This window comes from Gigantopelta aegis, chromosome 9 (assembly GCF_016097555.1).
Source record: "Gigantopelta aegis isolate Gae_Host chromosome 9, Gae_host_genome, whole genome shotgun sequence".
Lineage (NCBI taxonomy): Eukaryota > Metazoa > Mollusca > Gastropoda > Neomphalida > Peltospiridae > Gigantopelta > Gigantopelta aegis.
The window spans coordinates 53,518,864-53,536,614 of NC_054707.1; the positions used below are offsets into that span (position 1 = coordinate 53,518,864).

General features: G+C 39.8%; 1 protein-coding gene across 3 annotated transcripts in view; it reads right to left on the reverse strand.

Annotated features, from left to right (window-relative positions):
- Positions 1–11,182: 11,182 nt before the first annotated feature.
- The window catches only part of LOC121381180, a 36,912-nt gene continuing 30,343 nt past the window's right edge, over positions 11,183–17,751 (reverse strand). For all 3 annotated transcript variants that reach the window (XM_041510359.1, XM_041510358.1, XM_041510360.1), the window contains one exon: positions 11,183–14,012. In XM_041510359.1, the coding sequence (XP_041366293.1) occupies positions 12,884–13,978 (1,095 nt within the window). In that variant the 5' untranslated portion in view covers positions 13,979–14,012 and the 3' untranslated portion in view covers positions 11,183–12,883. The remainder of the gene's footprint in view (positions 14,013–17,751) is intronic.

Below are 17,751 nucleotides of genomic sequence, written 5' to 3' on the forward strand. Positions count from 1 at the left end.
TCCATTTGTCAGGACCTTCCAACGGTTACCAATACCTTAAGCCAGGATTTGCGCTTCGAACCCAACGCTACACCGATTCGACAGCATGCCTATCGGAGAAAACCTGGAAAACGTGCGACACTGAAAAAGAAGGAAACGAAGTTCCAGTGGTCAGATGAATGCGAGAAGTCATTCAACCATCTCAAGCAGATGCTCTCCTCGTCTTCCGTGATGGCAGCGCCAGACTACTGAATGCCTTTCAAGCTAGCTGTGGATGCCAGTGACGTGGGAATTGGAGCTGTGCTGTTCCAGGAAGACGAAAATGGACTGGACCATCCTGTAAGTTTCTTCTCCAAAAAGTTTGACAAACACCAGGTGAACTATTCCACTATAGAGAAGGAAGCTTTGGCCATGGTACAAGCTCTGAAGCATTTTCAGATCTACGTGAAATCGGCAGTGCATCAAGTGGTGGTCTTTACTGATCATAATCCGCTTACCTTCATTAACAGAATGAAAGCCACCAACCAGAGAGTTTTGAGATGGAGTCTTTTTCTGCAGGAATTCCCAATTACCATTGAACATATCAAGGGCACATCCAATGTAATCGCTGATGCCCTGTCCCGAAGTTGAACGTTATGATAATGTGTTGACATTCTTGATTTCTGTTTTGTTTTATATATTTTATTTGTATACCAGGGACTCAGAGACTCAGTGTGATTACTGGTAGTCACCTTATTACTATGTGTTATAAATGCCCGGATGCGTTGGTTAACGCACTTTTCTTTTAATGTAGTATATTTCCCTATTCCTAGAGTAGAGGAAATATCCTTTTTGAGTTGGGGTGTGTGTGACGGAACATGCTCTTATTTCTTTTCGCCTGTGGCGATATTAATTGTTTTAGAGGGCCGTGTGCAGTCTCAATATGCACTTAAGCCCAGGTGGGCATTTTGTTACGTAATACCTCCGCGTGACCGTGGTCGAGCTGTGCCTAATACACACCCAGCCCAGTTGCGGAGGCCATGTGGCCAGTAGTTACGTAATACCTCCGCGAGTGCGGTTTTTACGACTGTGATTTTGGCGACTAGGCGTCAGCAAGTCTGGCCATCTAAGGAAAATTGTCGTCTTGGTCGCTGTGGAAATATCACTTGTAGGTATTCGGTGCCGCGATGTACCCCTAGGCGATACTGGGATTTTATAATAAATAGCTAGGGTTTTAGATTTATCGGGGAGAAACATAGGAAGGCTTCCAGGGGGAACGTTGTCCGTCCGGACTTGGTAAATATTATTTCTGCTCTGTTGTATAACCTTGATGTGATTGATGTGACTTTAAATATTTTAATACTGTATTATACCAATATTATTTAGACGGTGCTGCCGGTAATCTGACGCAGTAAAACTGTAGGCTCAGTGTTCTAATATATATAAAGCTTAACCAGTCATCCTAGAGGACCTAGGTAAACTGTAGGTTATTGTCTTTATTGTGATAGGTACCAGTATTAAGTCTGTATTACAAGGTTACTGAATGAGTAGTTAAGGGTTAATTAAAAATTAACCAGTTAGGAATAGAGTTGTAATTCCTTTATTAATTAAGTTCCCCTGGAAGCGTTTCTCAATTATCACACGTGTGGGTGTTGTGTCACGGTGAAGTGATTAGAATATTGTATAAACTAGACACCTAGTGATTAACTAATTAAGTGATCAGTTCTGGGTTGTTACTATTTGTTGTTGTTAATTAACTACTGCGGCAGTACATTTGTCAGCGTACGTTAATACAGATTCCAAAGTGTATTGTGTTTTTTTGTGTTTTCTAGTGAACTAAACGTGCTATATTATATATACTTTATATAAGATCTTATCTCTGTTCATACCTAGAGACGAGCCACGCGGGTATATACTGCCCGATACAGAGAGATCTAATAGATATACAGTTAGGAGAGATATTTGGATAATTGTGTTTTATTCGGTTACGGGTATTATAGGATCCCCGTGACAAGTGTATTAAACCGGAATGATAAATCACACATAATGTAACGGTAAAATGGAATGACAAATGAAACCATCAGCAGATGTCTGACTAACCTTAACAACGGAGCATGCTAACGTCGTGTTTTGATGATTGTCGTGTTTTGATGATTGTCCCCTGCGTGTGCTGTAACCTCACCGTGGTGCAAGGGTTGTAACATTCTCTTTGAGAATGGCCAATACAGCACAAAATTGAAGTTTTGAGTAAAATTCAGTATCCGTAAAATTCTGTGATATTTGTGTTTTTGCACAGTTCTTTACACTGTTTTTGTTTAAGTCTTGAATGTTTGTATTGATGTTGATCATCACTTTATTTATTTGCATTACCATAGTTTGACACCCAATAGCCGATGTATTTTTCGTGCTGGGGTGTCGTTAAACATTCATTCATTCATTCATTCATTCATTAATGATTGTCGGTTGCTAGTCCCATTCAGCGTATCGATTAACACGTCACTATATCGACTGGGCGTTTATCGGTAGGTCCACTGTTTTTTTCGTCTCTTGTCTTTTTTATTTAATTTATTTAAAAATAACAAATAACTATTATTGTTAAATATCTGTTATATTTTCACAACTTGTAGTCTTGTAATATTAAACGATCAGAAAATTAAAGAAATGCGTGATCCACGCGAAGTATTTTTTCTGGATTCATATAACTGTAAGGCGCAGAAAGAACTCACTATACATATATACTGAACAAAATAAGAAACTTCCGCTAACTTTGCTTGAACATAACTTGATGAAAACAAACCGGGGGAATAATACTTATATATGCGTTTAAAGAGTGTTCCATGATGCATCGTTTGGTGCAAAAGTCATGGCCATAGGTTAACAGAAACTGGGAGAAATTTTGACCAAGTGTGGTAGGGGTTAAAAAAAACTTAATAACGGGTATGACCACCTCTTGAATTGACCACTGCAGTGCATCGCAGGCGCATAGAATTGACTAAAGTGTTGATTTCTGCCTGTGGAATATTGTTCCATTCCTGAATGAGCGCTTGATGAAGTTCGTTGACGTTAGCGGGTGGGTTGGGACGACGCCTCAATCGTCTGTCCAGACTATCCCAGACATGCTTGATGGGGTTGAGATCAGGACTTTTAGCGGGCCAGTCATCAATGTTATTTGTCCTAAGAAAATTTACAGTGTCTCTAGCTGTATGAGAGGTGGCATTATCATGCTGAAAAATCGAGATGTTGGCGTTGTTATGGAACAGAGGAATGACGTGATGAGCGAGAATGTCATCGCGGTAACGTTGAGCATTTAAACTGCCATCAATGACGACTAGTGGTGAACGATAACCATGGGCAATGGCTGCCCAGACCATGACACAACCCCCACCCCCGAAACGATCTCGTTCAAGAACACAACAGTCAGCATAGCGTTCATTTTTCCTACGGTAGACGCGTACCCTGCCATCACCACGTTGTAAAGAAAATCTGGATTCATCCGAAAAAAAGAACGGTATTCCAGCGTCGCCGTATCCAACGAGTGTGTACACTTGCCCAATTAAGACGATTTAGACGATGACGTTGCGTTAAAACGCATCCGACGTAAGGACGTCGTGCATGTAAACCGTTCTCCCGCAGACGATTACGAACAGTTTACCCACTGATTCGGTTATTATGAAGCCCAGGTGTGTTAGCAGCAGTAGCAGTGGCAGTTTGGAATCGATTGCGCAAATGCGTGTTCATGATATAGCGGTCTTGACCACGCGTTATAACACGCGGACGTCAACGATGTTGGAGCTTCCTGTCGTTTGAAATCTTACGCTCGACTAGAACTCCCGACATGCCTTGCAACGTCTTCTGTCGACATGCCAGCATCAAGCATGCCAATCGCCCGTTCGCGTAAATTATTGGGTATTTTTGGCATACTAAAAATGCTACAATGTAAAAAACGTTACTTTTTTTTACAAATTTTGAAGCGTTTTCGTTCACTTGACAACAATGTCAGTAAGACAAGTAAAACAAATTGACCGAATACTACACGGGACATGTTGAACCATGCATGCACGTGCAAACTGAATTTCACCTTGTCGACGATTAACAGTGCAAAAATAATCGATAAAATTCATGAATCCTGATAATACAGCTCAAGGCTAATACTACCTATATAATTTCATTACTCAATGAATTCTTTAACACAACAAATACTATATGTACAAATCGGAAGTTTCTTGTTTTGTTCAGTATATAGATATAGATATATTATGTTTCTGTTTTACAGCTTTTTCAGTATCGCGTCATATTATTATTATTTTAGCGGGGAGGGGGGGGGGGGGGGGGTAGCCACTACACCTCCATCAAGGACCGCTCTATAGGCCGAAAGTTCAATGGTCGGAAGGTTTAATAGTCCAAAGGTTCAATAGTCCGAAGGTTCAATGGTCCGAAGGTTCAGTAGTCCGAAGGTTCAATAGTCCGAAGGTTCATTGATCCAAAATACTGTACTCCGTGAACATAGGCTGATGTTTTACTATGTTTAATATGTGTATGGTGTAAATAGGGCATTATATGTTAACATGTATTTTATCCTGAAAGTTTTGCAACAGCATTGCTTCAGTTGAATTCGTAGCACTGGTTAATTGAGGATGACGGTTCTCAACAGACAACACTGCCTCAGGGATCATGGTCGTACACTGCCACAAGCAGTACGGACGTATGACTTATGAATCACATGTCTGACTCAAAAACAAAACAAAGAATTGTACAGAATATATAAATACTTTCATGAAAACAAATGCTTCCCTGTTGTGGGCAGAACTCTAGTGAAGTCAGACCATTTGCGGACGTTAATGCTGGTTTTAATACGGATCTGCTATGGGAGTGGCGGTCCTCCTAAGGACGATCACCGTGTAGTAGATTATGGAAGCAATCACGACCTTGCCTATATTAGGTGGATTTCTTGTTTAATGTTTGATCTGTAGTGTTAATAGTTATGTTAATTACGGTTTAATAAAATTAACCATAGCGCTGTACATAATGTCTCGACTACAAACTGTACAGACTTTTGTACTTTCATACTGAAGAAGAATAAGAACCGCGGTCGGTTTGGGATCGATCCTCGTCGGTGGGCCCATTTGGGCTATTTCTCGTTCAGCCAGTGCACCACGACTGGTATATCAAAGACCGTGATATGTGCTATACTGTCTGTGGGATGGTGTATATAGAAGATACCTTGCTATTCATTGCAACATGTAGTGGGTTTTCTCTCTAAGACTATATGTCAAAATTACCAAATGTTTGACATCCAATAGCCGATGGTTAATAAATCAATGTGCTCTAGTGATGTCGTTAACCAAAACAAACTTTAACTTTTTAGAGTTAAAGTCACATATGATTAATTTAGGATTTAAGCCATTTATTCCACACAATAAATCGCCTCTCATTGATCTGAATCACAAGTTATGGCCAAATGATGTGATGTGGTTGAAATAATCGATTTTATCTAGTATGTGTTGAACGTTTAAAGCATTGCAAACCTAATTTTATGGATTTAATATATTCACAATCTAGGATTCTGACAGCTAACTACCAGTGAAGTTTAACGATAAATTACCTCGTTTCGCTCATGGTAACGCCCACTGTAGTCATTAACATCTGATCAACATAGCAATGTGTAAATACGCCGCCATTTTGCCAAGCGTTCTCCAGGCCTACTCCATAAAAAATAACAAGAGAAGTGTTACTGTAATCAATAGTCGTTTCTCTGCACACAGATCGTGTGTTGGACACTCTTTAAATGTATTGTTATTGCATACGATTAGTGTGTTTGTTTTGTTTAACGACACCACCGGAGCACATTTATTAATTAATCATTGAGACCAAGAAAAGAAGAAACAGGTATCCGGTTTAGAGATAGTATTTTCTGTACTGATATTTTAAAGGGAGCCGTGGAAAATGGCCGGTTTGGGGGGATAGGGACCGGTTTTGAAGGAATCCATTTTATATCTATATATAAATGTATATATACAGGGGTCGATATTGGCTGATATACCTGCCGGATAGTAGGTCACGGGTCGATATTGGCTGATATACCTGCCGGATAGTCAGTGCGGTATTTTACAAATTCTACTGACCCAAATTAAAATCACTGATTCAAACTAATGTGTGACTATAAATGTAAAATAATTGCCACGACGACATATACTAAACAGTTTCCCGCCCCGTAGTGATGTTAATCGGCAAACGCCTGTCGGAAAGCCAGCATTTCGATCCCTGATACACTTTTTTGTGCAAAACCAGTTTTCCGGCCCGGACCTTGTAACGGTTGACTGATTATAACATGTGTTTTTGGTAAAATTATTCAAAAAAACTGATAGCATAATATATATATACAACATTTGCAGAAGTTTGTCCAATTATTTTAGAATATAGGACATTTTAAAATATGTATAGTTTCTTTTGGTGTCCTGGCTCCAGTGTATATAGGTCAAGTCGGATGCTGACTTCCTCCCTGTATCAAAAAGGGGATTTAACCTATGCAATTTCTTAGTAATTTGTCGAGAAGCATTTTCATTTTCATTGACAATTTTGTGACACAAAAGAAAAATGTTGCGAGAGTAGGTATGTGTGTAAATTGTAGAGTGAATTTTGAAATTAGATATTAGTTATGTGTGTATTTATATCATGTATTCAGCCTTTTGACACTAATAATTAAATTATAAAACTACGTGTCTGTGTATACTTTGTTTCATACTACAGATGTTGAATTTTAAAATCAATTAACTGTAAATGCATGTTATGTTTTATTATTTTTCTGTGATATGATTGGCTGGGGTGTCACACACATTCCTTTCTTCCCCTACTGACCACTGATTAAGGCGTCTACGCATTCCTTTCTTTTATTTTAATACCTAATAAGTTCTGCTTTCAAAGCAATTGGGGGGCGGGACGTAGCTCAGTGGTACAGCGCTCGCTCGATGCGCGGTCGGTCTGGGATCGATCTCCGTCGGTGGGCCCATTGGGCTATTTCTCGTCACAGCCAGTGCACCACGACTGGTATATCAAAGGCCGTGGTATGTGCTATCCTGTCTGTGGGATGGTGCATATAAAAGATCCCTTGCTGCTAATCGGAAAGAGTAGCCCATGAAGTGGCGACAGCGGGTTTCCTCTCTCAATATCTGTGTGGGCCTTAACCATATGTCTGACGCCATATAACCGTAACTAAAATGTGTTGAGTGCGTCGTTAAATAAAACATTTCTTTTCAAAGCAATTGGCTGGGGTGTCTCAAACATTCCGTTCTTCTCCTTGACAAATATTCCTTTCTTTCACTACTATTAGACCGAGAGCCCAGGGCCTTGAGCTCAAACAAATGGGGTACTAATATCTGAGTACAGGAACAGTTAGGGAGTTTCATGAGACACACACAAATGGATTTCTGTCGAACCCCCCCCCCCCCCCCCCCCCCCTGCTGCGTGTGAACCAGTCTCCTGCAGATAAAACCATCGCTAGGGTCTTGATATGTATAATAACTTCTTTTTTGTGTGTTTAAACTCGACTCTGTAACTTCAGCGTATCGTATTTCCTATTCACAGACCGTTTCAGCTCCGCACCGCAGTGTGGATGTTTTACTGCCACAAAATGCCACTGCATACGCCCCGTGTTTGTTATGATTTGAAATATTATATATCGCGTTAGTATACATTCATCTAATACCAGTACTTATTTTATAGTGATATATATATATATATATATATATATATATATATATATATATATATATATATATATATATATATATATGTTATATATACAGTGGAACCTCGTTAGTCCGGACAGTAGGGTTATTTAAAAAAAAAAAACGTCCGGATTAACGAATTTCCGGATTACTGAAATGTACGTGATGAGTAACCTCCCTTGATTAACAAACAAAATAAAAACGACACATTTGATTTTTAGAACCAAACATTTCTTCAACCAGTTTTGTTCTGTTGATCCGCCTCGTGGTGTGACTAAGGCGCTATTTGCATGTCCGTGAGGCAAGTCTACTATTCAGTAGTGTACTGCCAGGTGCTTGTCTTAAAGTTAGAAAATGCGATTAAATAAAATGAAATATTGTTTAAGACGTGTTGCATTGTTGATACTAAATGTTTGATTACTAGCGACAACAAGTTTTAAATTTTATTAGTCGTGTTTTGTCGTACCGGTTAATGTTGTAAATCTAGGCCACGTGGTTGAGTTCATTTCCACGAAGTGGGTACGTTGTTGAGGAATGAATGAATGAATGAATGAATGTTTAACGACACCCCAGAACGAAAAACACATCGGCTATTGGGTGTCAAACTATGGTAATGCAAACAAATACGGTGATGATCAACATCAATATAAAAATTCAAGATTTAAATAAAATGTGCAAAAATAAAAATATCACAGATAGATACGGACTTTTACTCAAAATTTCAATTTCTGCTGTATTGGCCATTCTCAAAGAGAATGTTACACCCCTGCACCACGGTGAGGTTACAGCACGCGCAGGGGCGTTGTTGAGGAATGCATATTTTTTCTCACTTACAGTATATACAATCATTATTAGTTTAAAGTTTCTACGTTTACAGATTATATTTTAAACATATTAAATGGCGAAATTATAATTCATTTCTGCTATATCTACTGATATAATATAAACGTCAACATGATATATCCCTCCGCTCCTAGCACAGAAATACAACTCCCTCAAAACCGGCGTGAAACTGAATGAACATCGTTCCACTTGTGAAAGAGTCGCAAGCCAGTGTTTTGATAGCAATAACATATAAAGACGTTTCCTTTGTCTTTATTTTGGGTGACTGGCAATACTCTTGAGTTGGACACCAAAACAATTATGAACAGTATTCAGTAATAAGTCATACAGGTAAGTTAGGAGGGTAGTTATAAAACGAGGTCATGGGGTATCGTAGGGTATAATCAAGAGTTAACCACTTTTCAAAATAAAATACTCTTCCTTTTTTTTCATAAAATAAAACAGCCAGTCTGGTCATATATCAAAGAAATTATATTTAAAAAAAAAAAAACACTTGTGAACACTTGTGCTCTATCCGACTAATACTAAATAAACACAGGTGAATAGTTAAATAAACTGCGGTGTGAAACCCCGTGCAGCCATTTTATCTCTGTCGATTACACGAGCGTTAATTGGCGGATTACTTTTATGTTCAATCAGCGGCGACCGGTCAAACGAAGCAATTTGCCTTTACTTTTTACATTTGGTTCAGAATTATGACCGTCCGGTTCCGGAAGCTGAATATCTGGATTAATGAATAACTTTACTGAGTGGTCATTTCGTTTTGCAAAAAAAACGTCCGTAAGGTGAGGATTCCGGACTACTGGAGTCCGGACTAACGAGGTTCCACTGTATATATATATATATATATATATATATATATATATATATATATATATATATATATATATATATATATATATATATATATATATATCCAGGCAACACTTTAGGCAAAGATTCCTCACTTTAATAAAACAATAATCCTATATTACGTCCCATTAACGTTCAAGCACGCCGTTCTGGACACACACATAAGCACTTCAGCTATCTGGGGATACCTGTCGAGGACAGTACGGGGTAGTGTTTAGTGAGAGAAAAGTCCGGGTAGTTACCTTACACCTACCCAGCTGGTACCAGGATGCGAACTTATTACCTACAGCCTTATGTCCGATCGCTTAACCACTATACCACTGAGGCCGATAATAATGTGGAGTTTTTAACCATAGATTTAAATACATCGTAGGTAATGTCTATGGCATTTCTGGACAAGTCTTGTGACGTCACACCCCACGCTGACACGACCACCTACCATCTGAACAGCGCCGTCACCAAGGCTGACACCTGCTTGTCATTAGGTTTTTCCCGACGTCACACACCCACGCTATTAGGGGCCTATTTCACAAAACATTGTAAGCTTAGTTTTGCATGTAAACGTAAATCTACGGCTAATGCACAATTCTTATTACTAACATAGTACAACAAATATAGTTTTAAGTACACATATTTCATTTTCTTTTGTCATTAAAATGCTCCATCTTCCGTAATGATGTAATTTCCCTTATGAAATAGACGCCAAACACGTGTAAACGTCTGTCGGGTATAACTGCTAGTGGCAGACGTAAACTTACGATGTTTAGTGAAACTGGCCCCAGGTTTGTAGGTCATGACGCGTCAACGCCTTGGTGGATTTTTTCCACCGACATTATATACCCACGCTGACAGATGCCAAAACCATTACTTGCCATCCATAGCGTACCTACGCTACAACGGGATATATGGACACGTTTTCGGCGCTACCCACGCCGTGGAATTTTCCCCTGACAATCTATACCCGACAGCTGCCAAAGCCATTAACCCAGTTAAAAGCGACGCTTAGAGATGTTCCCATGCTAAACCCACAGCTGCAAAAGCCATTAACCCAGTTACCACACTTAGAGGTCTGCATCCCCACGCCAGTAGATCTTCACCCCTACGCTAATTTTACATCAGATAAGCCGACAACTGTTTGTACCATAAAAACAGCTTCCCACGCTCACTCCTGCCTCTTTTCTCGTGATCTGATACCCCCTCTACGAGTCATTAACGACTTCCGCCCTATTTGTTTCCTGTACTTCAAAAGAACAGCTGCCAAAGTCGGATAATGGTTCCATGACTCGAAGTTCCTCTACGGGCCATTAACGACTTCCGTTCCATCCGTTTCCTGTACATCAAAGGACCTCTGACAGCTGCCAAACCCATTAACCCAGGTCAACGAGGTCATGACGCTTTCTTCCGACATCTGCCAACGTCATTAACCTAGTTAGCACCAACCCCACGCCGTCATGTCATTAGGCCACGCCGCTTAGAGGTCAGCAAAACAGAAGCGACCACGTGACCTAGCTCATTTGCATATCTTGGGGCTCACGTGCGGCATCTACTACTGGGAGCATAACTCGAACCTCTACCCACCCCCACCCACAAACTTCGCTCCCCACAGTCTATACCTCCCTTGCATCATTCCCTGAATCCATACATACATAGTATATTTAGGTCCTGTCTGTGAGAAAGTGCATTTAAAAGACCCTTGTTGCTAATAAAGAATATGTAACGGACATCCTTTGACGACTATACGTGTGAGAATGACCAATTGTTTTGGCATTAAGTGGCCGATAATTAATTCATATACTATAGTAGTGTCGTTGAAAAGAAACTACTTGTTTAGCATTGTAAAATAAAGCATTCATCGATAATAATACCATGGTGACAGTATAAACATAAACAAAAACTAACAAAAACCATTGTCTTGAGGTAAACAATTGTTATAAAATGCTTTATTGCTCCTATTCAAGCTAATGGTAATGGGTTAGGAAAAATGGCCAGGACTCATGGAATATGCTTATAAATAAATAACACGTTATCGATTGGAATAAAATCGGAATATACAGCGATGAAACTAAATTGTATCATTTGTATGAGTATAGGTTTAACAGTCCATATGGCTTAAGGGCAATTACACGCGAATGATGTATGATACGTCACAGAAAAAAATAAACATATTCTCCTTTGTCAAGATTTAGTGTGATTTTCTTAAAGTTATTTGCCATAATAAGACAATGTGCTCTACGTCTATGAACAAAATGCATAGCATGATATAGAGTTTATTTGTTGAAGGTGCTTTGCATTCTCTGGGGTCATCTAATTCCCACATTTGGCATTATATTAAAGTATGTGCTGCATTTGCAGTTGGATCAACTCAAGAAAAGAGTTATAGGCAAAAGACGGGTAATCATCATGGTGGATTATCGTTAAAAATGGCTTCATAATTTCTGAATAGACACGAATATTTTTGTGTAAGTTTGACGGGGGTTGGGTCAAACCAAAGACAAATTACAATGTCCATTTGCATGCTTCCCTCTTTCCTATGTCGCTCTTTTGTTTCCTTCTTACACTTTTTTCCCATAATGTAGTTTTATTTTAATATCAAAGTTCTTGGGGGTGTAACATATTTTTCATCATTAGCAGTGAAAACCGCAATGACACCTTCAGAATCTCAAGTGAATTACAATATACTCGTATAGAGTTTAGCTAAGTGTCGAATTGGAATAAAGAGCAAATTTGCATATGAGTAAATACACTATTGCACGACCTCAGAGTAGTAAGGGCCTGTCTATAGGGTATATCGATTTCACTATTGCATCATCCAAGATGGCCGCCAATCTGCGTAATAAGGAGATGATGCCATACTGACGTCACTAGGCCCCGCCTCCAGAAGGGTGTGTACATGTACTGATGCAATACTGACGTCACTAGGCCCCGCCTCCCGAATGGTGTGTACACGTTTATTTTAAGAAATGACTGATGCAATACTGACGTCGCTAGGCCCCCGCCTCCAGAAGGGTATGTACACGTTTATTTTAAGAATTGGTGTAATACTGACGTCACTCTTACAGTGTACATTCCAGTTTTTGTTTTAAGAAACGCTGTAATGATCAATACAGTAGTTTGGCCAAATATGAATTTGAAGACAATGATTACTAAAAAACATGTTAATTAATATCCCCCCCCCCCCCACACACACACACACACATCCCTTTTTTATTATATAGCAGCTTATTAAAGAGACCGTTCATCGAACCCAACATATACTAGAGAAGAAGAAGAAAAAGATAAAGGAGAAGATGTTATGTACTGAATTAGTATTGATACAAGAAAGTATTATGAACAGGTGTGTGAAGGAGTATAAAGTGCGAAGAAGGTATTTTACGTTTTGATTTGCTACTTTTGGATGACACAATTTACATCAACTGAGTCTGGTTGTATCGTTTTGCTCTCCCCCCCCCCCCCCCCCCCCCCCTACAATGTATTATACACTGTACATACACGTTTAACGTACACGTTCACTGTTTCAACCACATAACATCGTCTGGCCACGTTTTATGATTGTCGTTACACATTTTGTGTGTTTGTGGATCAAACGGCTTAAATCCTAAATTCATCACAAGTACTTTTAGTTGTTGTCCTTCGTCATTTTTGTGAAACATCCATTCCATCAAAATGCTTGTAACGTCTATTTGTTTGAAAAACTGCGTCCCTCCCTTGATGACCTGCAATTCGTGTGTCTCCACGTCCAACTTCATAACAGCCTTTTTGAATGTTACAAGCGGCAGGAGATCGTCCAGAAGAACTGTATACAAAGAATCAGCACTGTCAGATTTCGAATCATTCAACTTGGTTCCACTGGATGTTATACGTGTACCTCCGAGGTTACCTTTGTCCAAGACAAAAGATATCTTTCTGTAATCGTCTGAGATTGCATTGAAGACAACTGTCACATTGTTTGTAAACTTACCAGCTTCTAGAGATTTACACAACCGCAGTACATTAGACTGCAATGGATCCACGGCTACAACGTTGCGTCCAAGCAGGGATGCTACAAGTGTATGTGTACCCAACTGGGCCCCTAAATCCAACAAACCCAGGTCAGGGTCTCTTTTCAGCTGTTCCACAACCGCGTTCACATTTTTGGTATCCCACATTCCATATCGCTTTAGGTGTCCCGAAACGTGCATGTCATCTTTAATATCGTGGATGAAAATCGGCGTCCTTCCAAACGAAGTCCGCAGGGTAGCTTTCTCAAAAGAGTAATTCCCATCACAAACCTTTTGTACATTGACCCAGCGATCTCTATCCCACTGAACTATTTTTGCTTTATCCGAATTAATACTTAATGATTTTGCATTCCACTGAACTTTCTTTGTTTCCTTCAAATTCATGTGCACTGATTCTGCATTAGGAAGCTGATGGAAGGGAGTTCCAGTCTTGGTTACATCGACCGTACCCGAATCCTGGTCAGCTACCCCTCCAGGGTTAGCTATTCTCGCTGTAGTGTGTGTTCTCCACAGCAGGCCATTCAGTAAAACACGGTCCAGAACCAACATGGTAAACGCCCCAAAGAACACTAGCATTGCAGACTTGAATTTTATCCTCAGCATTGTGAAGTAGTGGAGGGCTGGCGTGTATCAGAAACTGGAAGTAAACCAAACGTGTGATTAGAGATAAAACCAGTGTCGGGGTTAGGTAAAGGAAGGACTGGTTGGTTAACATACTTGTATTAGCACACTTTAAACTACGACTGTTTGGTGTCTAATATCGTTATCTCGACATATGATCGAGGGAGGGACACACACACACACACACACACACACACACACACACAGAGAGAGAGAGAGAGAGAGAGAGAGAGAGAGAGAGAGAGAGAGAGAGAGAGAGAGAGAGAGAGAGACACACACAGAGACAGAGAGACAGAGAGACAGAGACAGACCGAGACACAGAGGAGAGCCCGCTTCCGCCACATAAACTATGCAGCATGGGATAAAAATCTAAACACACTGTTTTCGGTCTGTCAGTATTATATATATATATATATATATATATATATATATATATATATATATATATATATATATATATATATATATATATTATACCCACATCAGACTCAACCCCTATTTGAAATATAAAACATTTACTTTAAAAAATAATAAAAAGCAACAAAAACGTGCTTGGGCCCCATCCCTCACGCCAAACAGTTTTTCACGCATACTTATATCCGCGCATTATACACATACGTATTTTAATATATAAAAACTTATTGTGTGTGTGTGTGTGTGTGTGTGTGTGTGTGTGTGTGTGTGTGTGTGTGTGTGCGTGTGTGAAAGAGGGAGGCAGGCAGAGAGATATATTGAGGGAGACGGAGAAAGGGGTGCAGAGAGAGAGAAAAAAAGAATGAAATGAAACATAATATATATACTCTGTTAAAAAAGAAACGCATAAGTGATAGGGAAATCGTTGGGGTTTTTTTTGTACAATGTTGCTGAATGTTTGCTAATGTTCCTGGAATGGGACAGCATGCCCAAATGCACCCTAAAACGAATTTAACACACGTTGTGGCAGGTTGTGCGACAATTGCTGGAAATCGGCGTGAAATGGTCAGATTTTGGCGAATGCACGTGAAACTCGGGGAAACGATTGGGGTAGTGATGAGTATTTAAATCTGCAATACTCGCAATGATGCCTCTTTTCCAGTTCGACGAAGACAAGTTACAAGATGCCAAGACTAAATCTGCCGAATCGAAACATTGCAATAGGCCGTTCCAGTTAGCTGAATCGCAGTCAGCAGTCGCACGCCACAAGGACGTCCATCAGAGTACCATTTCACGTCTCTGGGACAGGTACCAGCAGTTTCAATCAGTTGAAGACCGGCCCAGAAGTGGAAGACCTCGCATAACAACTGCAGCACAAGATCGCTACATCCGGGTTCTGCACTTGCGTCACCGAACTGCCACAGCAACGAACACTGCTGGACGCATACCTGGTTTGAGAAGGGTGTCAGCACAAACCATTCGGAACCGACTTCGAGAAGCTGGTTTACGGCCTAGGAGACCGTATGTTGGCCCCGTCCTGCGACGGCAACATCGACATTTACGTGTTCGCTGGTGCACGAATGTACAGGGATGGAGCTTCGGGAAACCGGCGGCGAGTATGGTTCAGCGACGAGTCACATTTCCTTCTACAACGACGTGGTGGACGACAACGTGTTTACAGACACCGCAATGAACTTTTTGCCAACAACTGCGTCGCCCAAGTTGACAGATGCGGTGGAAGGAGTGTCATGGTATGGGGAGCCATCTCATACACCGGCAGAAGTGAACTTGTGTTCGTACAAGGCAACCTGACAACTGTACGCTACCGGGATGAAATTCTTCGCCGTCACATGCTTCCCATTTTGGATCGACAGAGAGAACTGTTTCAGCAGGACAATGCCAGGCCGCATACGGCACGTGTAACAATGGATTTCCTACACAATGAGAATATTAATGTGCTGCCATGGCCATCAAGATCGCCAGATCTCAACCCCACTGAACATCTATGGGACGAACTGGACAGACGTGTACGCCAGCGTGACCCGGAGCCTCAGACGCTTCCGCATCTGTCACATGCACTGAATGAAGAATGGGCTAGGATTCCACGTGCCCGGATTCAGAGACTCAGTCAGTCTATGCCAAGGAGATGTCGCGCAGTGATTGCTGCTGGTGGTGGCCACACACGGTACTGATTTCAGCGTCAGTCCATAGCAAGAACATTGTCACATACTCGTGTCAAATTTGACTGTGATACGATCATAAATAACGAAATTATACCACTGTGTATTAAAGAGATAATTCCATTAATATTTCGCCTATGCGTTTCTTTTTTGACAGAGTATATATATTATCTGTGAGATTAACAAAATAATCGATAACAGTATTGGAGTATTTTATGCGTCACACGTCGCTAAATCAATATCGCTCAAACAATTGAAAGTCAGAACATGTTTTTTAATAATTAATAAAATTGTAAGAAAAGCCGGTTGAGTTAGCACACACCTGCATTGACAGGCAAATACTGGTATATAACTGAACTTGATGCAATGGTTAATGTATTGGAATGACACAACACAAACAAAAATTGTACATGTCAACTGGAATGACACATCACAAATGGTGTATATGTAAGCTGGAATATGCATAGTGTATATGTAAAGTGGAACATGCATGGTGTATATATTAATTGGAACAATAACTCACAAATAGTTATAAACTGGAATGGCAAATCACATATACATGTAGACTCGAAAGACAAACCACACAGTGTACTAAATTAGAATGAAAATCATACACAATGTATTTGGAATGACAAATCTCACATATTGTACAGTTAAATTAGAATCACAAATCATTTACAATGTACAGGTAAAGTACAATGACAGTTCAAACACATTGTACAGGTAAATGGGAATGACAATCGACAAACAGGGTACAGGTAAACTGGAATGGCAATTTACACACAGTGTACAGGTAAACTGGAATGACAATTCATACAGAGTGTACAGGTAAACTGGAATGACAATTTACAGTGTACAGGTAAACTACAATGACAGTTCACACACAGAAACACACACGCACACACACACACAAACACAAACGCACACACTGTATAGGTAGACTGGAATGACAATTCACACTGAGTGTATAGGTAAACGAATGACAATTCACAAAGAGTGTACGGGTAACCTACAGTAATTCACTGATACTGTACAGGTAAACTGGAATGAAAATTCACACACACACAGTACAGGTAGCCTGGAGTAACAATTCACACACAGAATACGAAAGAAGAATGAAAAATCACACATAGTGTATTAAATTGGAATAAAAATTACACATAGTATACAGGTACATTGTTATGACAAATAACATATAGTGTATTAAACTGGAATGATAAATCACACATAATGTAACGGTAAATTGGAATGACAAATGAAACCATCAGCAGATGTCTGACTAACCTTAACAACGGAGCATGCTAACGTCGTGTTTCGATTGTCGGTCGCTAGTCCCATTCAGCGTATCGATTAACACATCACTATATCGACTGGGCGTTTATCGGTAGGTCCACTGTTTTTTTCGTCTCTTGTCTTTTTTTAAATTTATTTAAAAATAATAAATAATTATTATTGTTAAATATCTGTTATATTTTCACAACTTGTAGTCTTGTAATATTAAACGATCAGAAAATTAAAGAAATGCGTGATCCACGCGAAGTATTTTTTCTGGATTCATATAACTGTAAGGCGCAGAAAGAACTCACTATACAGATATATATATATATAGATAGATAGATAGATAGATAGATAGATAGATAGATAGAGATATAGATATAGATA